The following is a 10046-nucleotide window of genomic DNA, read 5'->3' on the forward strand; positions in this document are numbered from 1 at the left end:
GTATCACTTCTTTTTTGTGTGTCAGACTACTAAGAAATGCATGAATGGAATTAATGGAATTAATTTATCCAAGTTTTGAAGAGTGGATCAGTTAGAACTATTACAGCTACAGGTGATAAAAACTTAACTCAATTTACATATTCAAAGGGGAATATTTTGGCTCATGAAACTAGGAAGTTCAAGGGAGTAAAGTCTCATTTGTTTAAGGCATGACTAGATCTAAGATTTCAAATACTAGAATCATTTGAAATTGTTCAACTATTTCTCTCCATTCCTCTGCTCTGTCTTTCTTCATTGTCTTTTATGGTCATGTAGGCTCCTCCCACGAATATATGATAAGGTGACCCAGAGGTTCACGTATATATTCTACTAGCTAATGCTGTCCACATAAGGAGAATACTGCTTTTTCAACATTCCAGCAAAAGCCCCAAGTTTCACTATTATTGGGCCAATTGAGGCTTCAACCCTTCAGTGACCTAATTTCTTTAGCCCAGAAATTGGAAGACAGTGATTGATCAAGTCTGTGTTATAAACCCTGTTCTTGATGGAGGTGAGAAAATTGAGGGATAGAGAGGGGGTATATGTCAACTCTGTCCCTCCCCAGCCATATGGAATGAGAATTAAGAGGAATTATTCCTACTTCAAAACAAAACAAAAAACATGTGTTATCAGAAATAGTAATGAAGCTAGTAAAACAAAATAGAATAAAAAAAAATCAATACAGAAAGGAAAACCTAAACCAAGAGAAAACAATAAAACAAAACAACAAACACCTAAGACAAAACACAAAAACAGTTGTGACCAATGTGGAAATAAAGGTTTATCCTTCTAATTGTATAGGTGACTAAGGTAGTTAACCAAGATTTTTAAAGTGTATAGCCTACAGGATTTATTGATAGCTCCTAAGTGTCATATTTCCTTTTTTATTAAACTTTGAATCCTGTGAATTTAAACAGATACACACACAGAAAATAAAGGGTGAGATATTTAGGACTGAAAATGATCTGAATATATGACCTTCCCAAATTGGAAAATGAGTATCATTTTGCCAAGTGTTATGTTGATCAGCTTACTAAGGTGACCACAGTTTTGGCCTTACAGCACATCCAAGATAGAATTTTTATCCCATCCCATTATTTCATTTTCAATGTATAGTTTCCAGTGGCTTAAAATATGTTTAGTAATTACCTTAAATAGTATCCTTATTTTTGTTGTTGTTGCTAATATAGAAAATGATCTTTTGAACATTGTTCATTAATAACTGTCATAAACCTTTAGCTATAATAATAGCAAGACAGCAAAGTTTCTTGCGTATGTTCTTTTATTAATAATTTTGGGAAACTGATGATATCATGCTATTCATTGGTGATTCAGGGAGTGATTATATTCCTTTTTGCTTAATGGAAGATGAAATTATACACTAGAAACAAAATTGTAATGTTGAATCACATTGCAACTGGTTAAAAATATAATGATCTCTGGTGGTGTAGTGAAATGCAGGGTTATATATAGTCTCTGGCTCCTCCTAGCTATATCTCATACTTTTTTTTTTTTAAAAACAATAATACTCCATTCCATTTAATCTATCTCTTCTTCCAAAGGAGATTGTGATTGATGACTCACTCACTGCCCTTCTTTCCATCAAGCCCTCACTTTTTCTATTGCTGAGTCTCAGAATAGTTTCAACTCTGATATCAGTCTGCTTTCTTCCCTCTTACACTTTTGGTTTTGTTTGCTTCATAAAACAGTTTGGAGGAAACTCTAAGGGACTTTTTACTTTGATAATTTCTGAGCATCCAAAAAGTCTCATTGCTGTTTTTTCATAACATCTAGTTCAAAATTGGAAGCCCTTAACATAGACACCCTTGAAGTAAGCCCCTAGAACTCTTGCTTTTAATGTTACTTCAGGACTTTGTCAGGAGGTAATATACCCATTCAAAGTTAGTTGACCTTGCAGTTTTCATTGTAATTTACTTCTTTGTGCCCTTGAATTTCCTTGTACAGACTTTTCAGGATGTTGAGAGAGAAATCAGATGTTAGAATAAAACATGTGTCTTAAATAGTAACTAACTTGTGCTTTAATTTATCTCCACTTGGAATTTTGCAGCCTGAGCCCACCATGCCTGCCTGGTTGGGTTTTCTGAATGGTGACTTAATACTTAAAGTTTCAACAACAAGCACACTTAGCATTTAGTAAAACACACACTTGGAATTACAGGAAGCAGGTGCAATTCCCATTGTCAAGATTGATGATCTTTAATGCTGCTCAAGACAGGAAGAGCCTAGCAATGTTTTCTCATTCCAGCACCTGCCAATATGAAATAAATTTTAGCTACTAGATACTGTTTATGGACACATTTTTCATGGGCAAGTGCCATAGGTTATTCAAGGCTCCTCTCTGATGTCTCTAAAAACTAATGATGTTAAGAAAGACTTACCAAATTAAATGTAGAAAAATGTGGATGAGTAATATATAGTTGAGATGTAACAATTATTTTTATTATGCTAATACTTCACATATGGGAACAGAGAATGAGTCTTTTATCACTGCCACGAAGTCCTATAATTTATTTACTGCTATATTTTCTATCGCCACAAATAAATCTTTGCCATCTCCATAAGAAAGTGTTGAATTGGAATAATTTCAAGCTATTTTCCTTGAGTAATGGAATAGAGATTATTTTACTCCAAAGAGGTGATTTGAGGGACAGAACCAACAGTGACCGTTAAATCACGAATCTCTACATTTAACAGATGGCTGTCTGAGAAATTAGACTGGAGGAATGAGCTTTCAGCCTAGAGGACTTGCTGCTTTAATGGCCCCGGAGGAGGCATATCATTTGGAGAGCATCTAAGGAGGGAAGCTGTCTTCAGAGTCTGATGCAATCACCATGGGAATAAAATCCCGAGTGTAATTCTGAAGCAGTTCCTTGCCCTGTGGGTGGAGAGAGGTTCCACAGGGGAGGCGGGACCTGCTCTCTAACAAAACCATGCAGAGCATTTAGGATTGATATTTTGTATTAAATAAGTCTGTGATATTTAGCTTGGTTATTAGAAATAGCCATGTTTGGTACTGTCTTGAGATCATCTTTACCAGGGAGCTAGACTTATTTTCCCGAGAATTCAAGGACAGAGCAGAAAGCAAGAGTGTCTTTCTTCCAGGGTTAAATCATTACCATACTAGGCTGATACAACAGTTCTGTGCCGTTTTCTTTTATTCTTCCAAGGAATGTATGTGTATGGCATTTCTGTTAATAATGATGAAATCAAATGTATAGATCGAATAAAAGAATTTAAATAGCTAAAAACTTAGACAAAAGGAAAGGTCTACTTTTAACACACAAAATTAAAACTAAATGGAAATAATAAAATTAGAGAAAATATATGTTTGAGAGCCCCTACGTCCTATTTTTATTTTAAGTTCAAAGCATACTGCTTGGTCAATATATTGTAACTAATTTCCCCACCCAAAACTTTAGTCTTAACTGCAAATAATCTATCATATATTATGGAGTGAAATTATAATACAAGTCATCTTCTAATATAGAGGTTACCATATATTTTCCATAATTAAATGCTAAAATTAATAAAACTATGTTATATGCATAATATCAGATGACATTGTCATAAACATGCCACCTCATATTTTTAAAAAATGTGGTATAGAGGAAGAGCAAGTAAAGTGGGCTGAGACAGTATTTTATTTTTATTTATGTATTTTAAATATTTTTATTGATTTCAGAGTGGAAGGGAAAAGGTAAGAGAGATAGAAACATCAATGATGAGAGAGAATCACTGATCGGCTGCCTCCTGCACATCGTTTACTGGGGATCGAGCCCACGACCCGGGCATGTGCCCTTGACTGGAATCGAACCTGGGACCCTTCAGTCCGCAGGCTGAACCTCTATCCACTGAGCCAAACCAGCTAGGACTGAGATGGTATTTTACAGTAACTTGTAAAGGTTAAGGGCCATCTTAGGTGGATTGGATACTGAGGTTCCCACAGTGAAAGGAGCAGTGAAGAATAACAAATCTAAAAAGAATAGGGATGATTTCAGATACAAATTAAAAAATTGTGGGATTTTTTTGTGAAGCTATAAATTAGCCTAATTCTTGATATCAGTAGGAGAACACCCCTTTGCATGACATTGGGATTCTTGCAGTTACATTTAAAAAGTAATTGGTGCATTTTCAAAGAAAATATAACTTTTCTGCTACCAGTAATAGAGAAGTCTTAGTTAGGAGCTACTGCAAGGAGAAAATATAAACAGCAAGTAAAAAGTTGTTTGAAACATTATTTACGGTCTGTTCTAGAATTGTCTTGAGACAAATATCTCATGTAGTGGATGAAAATTTGGAAGCTTTGTAGCTTGGTAAACATATCTTTTTGTGTCAAAAAAAGGGCAGCCAAGCCCAAAATGATTCCTTATTGTGCAAAAACATTAAACAGTGCATTTTTAGATAAACTTAAATTCAGTTGAAAGTCTAAAGTTATTTTTCTAAGAATTGGATGAAAGTATATATGAAGAATACAGCTGATCTATCTTTTTGTAACCATGTTAATAATAATGTCTATGAATATATGTTAATTTTCAATGTATTGGATGATAAAATAATTAATGAAGACATTTTTGGGAAAATAAATTTGTGTGTGTATGGGAGCAAAGGATTGGTTGGGGATAAAAATGCAAACTGCAGGTCACTGAGCTCACTCAAAGCATCTGCTGCCACCATATATTTACGAGTATTTTTAAAGAGCTTCATTTTGACATTTTTAAAATTCTTGTAACAGTAAGATGCTAAATTAATGTAAGAAAAAGTTTTCGAATACACAATTTTAAAAGTTTTGAATGAGATGTGCTTTATTCTGGTTTGGTTTGAGTAATTGCTTTTTAGAATTTTATGAACTGGATAAAAATTACTTGTTTCAAAAATTATCATGTATATAAAAACGGTATGCCAAACCATAATCTTTTTATTTTTACCGAGAATGTCTTTTTCTTTTTTTATTTTCAAATTACAGTTGATGTACAATATTATATAAGTTTCAGGTGTACAACCCAGCCATTAGACATTTATATAACTTACAAAGTGATCACTCTGATAAATCTAGGACCCATCTGACACCAGTACAGTTGTCACAATATTGTGGACAGTATTCCCTGTGCTGCACTTTCATCCTCATGACTATCCTGTAACTACCTTTTCACCCATTTCCCCAATCCCTCTCACCTCTGGCAACCGTCAAAATGTTCTCTGTTTTGATGAGTCTGTTTCTGTTCTGCTTGTTTGTTTATTATGTTTTGTTTTTTTTTTTAGATTCCACGTATAAGTGAAATCATCTGGCATTTGTTGTTCTCTATCTGACTTATTCCACTTAGCAAAATACCCTCTAGGTCCATCCATGCTGCTGTAGATGGCAAGATTTCATTCTTTTATTTTTTATGGCTGAATTATATTCCATTGTGTGTGTGTGTGTGTGTATATATATATATATATATATATATATACCACTTCTTATTCATTCATCTATCTATGGACACTTAGATAGCTTCCATATCTCCGGTATTATAAAAAATACTGCAGTAAACATGTGGATGTATATATGTCTTTTCAATTTAGTTTTTGTGTTTCTTTGGATAAGTACACAGAAGTAGAGTTGCTGGGCCCTTCTGTTTCTTTTTCTTTTTTTTTAGCTTTACCATTTCCCCCCTAGTTTAATTGAGGTATAAATAAAACGTGACAAATAAAATTGTATATATTTAAGATGTACAATATGATGATTTGACATATTTATACAGCCAATTAACATGTCCATCACCTCCCAGGAACCCCTTTATAAGGGCTGGCTCAGGTGGCAGAAACGCAGTGCAGGCAGGCAGCTCAGTGCTGGCTTCTCCCTGAAGTGGTTGTGTGAGAGGCCCTGTGTGGAAATGGCTGCCAGGCTCCGGTTTGTTGTTGTTGTTGTCTTTTTTGTTGTGGTTGTTTCATTTATTTTTATTTGAGTCCAATTAGCCACCAGGAGCCCTTCTTGGTAGGTGTCTTCTTTCTCAGGGTTCACAGTCTATAAAGGTTCATGCGTACACATACATTTTGCTTTTGTACAGCACCATGACACCAAGCAAAGATAAAATACTGAGCCAAGCTGGTATGATTGTTGATCTTCAACTTAGTATAGAGTTTTAGGAATTGAGAGACTAATCACACTCCTTTAGAGAGTGATAGTGAACATTATACTATCACAAATAGACACATTTTGAAGTAGAATGTAAAATCCCTTTGATTAAAAAAAATAAATAAACCTCAGGCCCTCAAAGAAACTAGAGCTTTTGAAAAGATGCTCGGGGCAATGCATTCAGTCTCCGAAGGCAAGCTCATGCTGTCTTTTCTGCTGCATGGAGTAATTTCCTTGGAAAGTTGATAGACAAAGATATGTGGAGTCCAGATCTCTTACAGTCTCTATTGGCTTTTTGATTGCGTAATTAGTAGTAAGATTTCTGTGATGAGACTTCCTTAAATAGAAACTAGACCATCATTTTGATAAGATGTTATAGGGAGAAATCAAGTAAATTTTCAGTTGAATTCAATGAGATTGAAGTTCTCTCCAACTTCCAGATTTCATAAAACTAGGTGATTTTTTTGTGTGACTCCTTTAAGAAATGAAATTTTACATGCATTTTCAGTACTTTGATACTGTTTTTAATTTCTTTACTACTTGACACCTAAAGTTTAAAAAACTTTAGTTCTGTTTTCTACATTGTTATTTCAAAATTTAGCATGGAAAAGTAATCTCTTCTTTAATTGTTAAGGGTTTATAAAATTTCTTTAATACTGACTTATATGTATATAATATGCATACGTATATGCTGAATTTATTTTTTATTTCTTTAAGCAATATATTTGAAGGGCAAACACTGATAGATTTCACAATATTAGTTGTTTACTTTCTGTAATTTCTGCAGTGTTATATATACTATTTTGTTATCTGTAACCTGAAATGCACCCAATTCAAATCTTTGTTTCATAATATATTTTACAGATATAGAGAAACTAGCTTTTCCCCCTATCTCTCTGCATAGATTCTTTCTTTCTTTTTTTTTTTTTTTTTTAATGTTCAATGATCTCTGAACTTTTTATTGGCCTCCTGCCCCTCCCCAAGGGGCACCCCACTTCTGCTGCCTTTAACGCCTTAGAACTTTGGTGTCGTTGACCTCAGACACTACTCGGCCGTCCACAATTTTGCGAGTGGTGGTCTTTTGGATGGATTGCATGGAGAGGCTGCTGTCCAGGGCATCACTAAGGCTGAAGTCCTCCCCTTCTTCCAGCAGGCGGCGGTAGGTGGCGATCTCAGACTCCAGCTTGACCTTGATGTTCAGCAGGGTCTCGTACTCCTGGGTCTGGCGCTGCCCCTCAGCCCGGGCCTGGGCCAGCTCGGACTCCAGGTGCAGCAGGATCCCGTTGAGCTGCTCCATCTGCATGGCGTAGCGCGTCTCCACCTCCTGCAGGCTGTTCTCCAGGCTGGCCCTCAGATTTTTCATGGAGTCCAGGTCGATCTCCAAGGACTGGACTGTACGTCTCAGCTCTGTGAGGGCCGTCTCAGCATCTCGTACCTCAGCGGACTGCGAGGTGACTACTGTGGTGCTCTCCTCAATCTGTTGGGACCAGTACTTGTCTAGCTCTTCTCTGTTCTTCCGAGCCAGCTCGTCATACTGGGCCCGGATGTCCGCCATGATCTTGCTGAGGTCCTGAGATTTGGGGGCATCCAACTCCACAGTCAACCCAGAGTTGGCAATCTGGTTTTGTAGACCATTTACTTCCTCCTCATGGTTCTTCTTCATGAAGATCAGTTCCTCCTTGAGAGCCTCGATCTCTGTCTCCAGCTGCAGCCGAGTGATATTGGTGTCATCAATGACCTTTCGGAGCCCATTGATGTCACTCTCCACAGACTGGCGCATGGCCAGCTCTGTCTCATACTTGACTCTGAAGTCATCAGCAGCAAGACGGGCATTGTCAATCTGTAGAACGATGCGGGCATTGTCCACAGAAGTTGCAAAGATCTGAGCCCTCAGGTCCTCGATGGTCTTGAAATGATGCCCCCAGTCTCTGACCTGGGGTCCCTTCTTCTCCAGGTGTTCCCGGATTTTGATCTCCAGTCTCCGGTTATCAGCCTCCAGGCTTCTCACCCTCTCCAGGTAGGAGGCCAGGCGGTCATTCAGGCATTGCATCGTCTCCTTCTCGCTCTGGATACCCGCTATGCCCGCCAGACCCCCGGCCATCCCCGCAGCCAGGCCCCCGGACCCCCAGCCACTCCTCACACTGGTGGAGTGGGACACGGAGATCCGGGAGCCTGAGCCCCCCGCACCTGCATAGACGCTGGCCGCGCTGCTGGTCGGCCGGACCCGGTAGCTGGGCGCTTGCACGGAGCCCAGGGTCCGATAGTTGGAGGAGAAGCTGGAGCGGGTGCTGAAGCTCATGTTGTCCTGGGAGAAAGGCGAGAAGCCGAGAGTCACGTTCAAGCGGCAGTCTGCATAGATTCTTTCATGTTTGTGAAAAATAATGTAAGGAAGGGCCTGTATTTGGAGGTATAGTCTAAACTGTCAAACTGTCTACCACCTCTTCTATTCCCCCGTAATACACAGTGGGTGCTGCTAATATTGTTTAGGGCTTAAGGATCATTTAAAATACTTTGTGCTAAAAAACAAACACAGAAAAACAATAAACAACCCTGCCTGGGGTGGCTCAGTTGGTTGGAGTGTCATCCCATATACAGAAAGATCACTGGTTCTATTCCCAGTCAGAGCACATACAAAGGTTGCGGGTTTAATCCCAATTGGGGTGCGCAAGGGAGGCAACCCATCAATGTTTTACTCTCACATTGATGTTTCTCTCTCTGTCCCCTGGTGAGGATTAAAAAAATAAAATAGAGTAAAATAAAAACGCTGTGTGCCTTCTGACTGATTGGAAATTAGTCATTAATACCTCAGTGGTCTTCTAACAAATATTTTCTAAAACTGAGAATAAACAAAAATCCCGGCGGAAACAATGAATGTTTCCAAGGTCTGCAGAACCTCACATCTTTGAATTGGGGCCATTACTGATTATTAAAGCCCTTTTAGTCTAGTTCCCCTGCTGTGCATGACATCTTACTATGGAAAGCAGGCACCAGTGTGTCACAGCTGGATACCAGCTATAACAGGATTCCAGAGCCCTAAACATTCCAAAATTTCCTGTGATTTCCCCACATGCTCATTTAAGAATGCTAATGCTTCTATATTTCATCCATGTGTGTGTGTTTGCATGTATATTTCTGGCTTATGATGAAGGATATTTGCAATACTGCTTACAAAACATGTTTCATAATGCTGCTGCTGCTGCTGATGTCTGAGAATTATAAAACTTTTGTTCCGCACAATTTAAAGTGCATTGATTGGAACTGAAACTGCATATTGATTGAAGTTGGAAGTGTGTTAACTATTTCAGGACACAAGTCATTTTTACACATTTTCTTTCCAGAAAAATGCAGGCCATCCTAAGATTTTTAGATCTCAGACTCTACTATCTGTCTTAAAGTTTCTTAATTTATAGGTGATCTTGGTGATCCCTTTCAATTACAGTATTTTATGATTTATTTTAATAGAAAGTATTTTCACTTTATTTTATTTGAAAAGCATGACTATGGAGTATTTTTCTTGTCAGATCTTGTTTTTCTCTCTCAAATGAAATAGTCAAAGCAGACTTATTATTTATTTTGCATCTTTCATGTATTCATGGCCTACCATAAGTGTTGAAGTGGTATAAGTAGCCAGGGAGTTAAAAATACGTTGGGCAATACTGAAAACATTGGATAGAAAGTGCATGAAAAGAATATGTACAATGCAATGGTTATTCCTATACCCATTTAATTTTGGAAATGATTTTGTCAAAATAATGGAATTATCATGTTTAAACATTTTTTTATATTCAATTTTAGGAGGTGTAGGATGCAAACTATTAAAATTCATACTCAGGAAAAAAACTAGAGTGACTCATTTTTTAAAACGAAATTA

General features: G+C 37.4%; 1 protein-coding gene across 1 annotated transcript; it reads right to left on the minus strand.

Annotated features, from left to right (window-relative positions):
* Positions 1 to 7100: 7100 nt before the first annotated feature.
* LOC307113716 (keratin, type I cytoskeletal 18-like) lies at positions 7101 to 8518 on the minus strand. Its single transcript, XM_079795581.1, has one exon. It carries the CDS (start codon positions 8472 to 8474, stop codon positions 7182 to 7184), a length of 1293 nt encoding a protein of 430 aa, XP_079651707.1. The 5' UTR covers positions 8475 to 8518; the 3' UTR covers positions 7101 to 7181.
* Positions 8519 to 10046: the final 1528 nt, after the last annotated feature.

The sequence above is a fragment of the Cnephaeus nilssonii genome (genome assembly GCF_951640355.1).
Source record: "Cnephaeus nilssonii genome assembly, chromosome: 2".
NCBI classification, from domain to species: Eukaryota; Metazoa; Chordata; class Mammalia; order Chiroptera; family Vespertilionidae; genus Cnephaeus; species Cnephaeus nilssonii.

Excerpts from the sequence above, each read along its gene's own strand:
- LOC307113716 (XM_079795581.1), bottom strand. The coding sequence starts at position 8,474 with ATGAGCTTCAGCACCCGCTCCAGCTTCTCCTCCAACTATCGGACCCTG.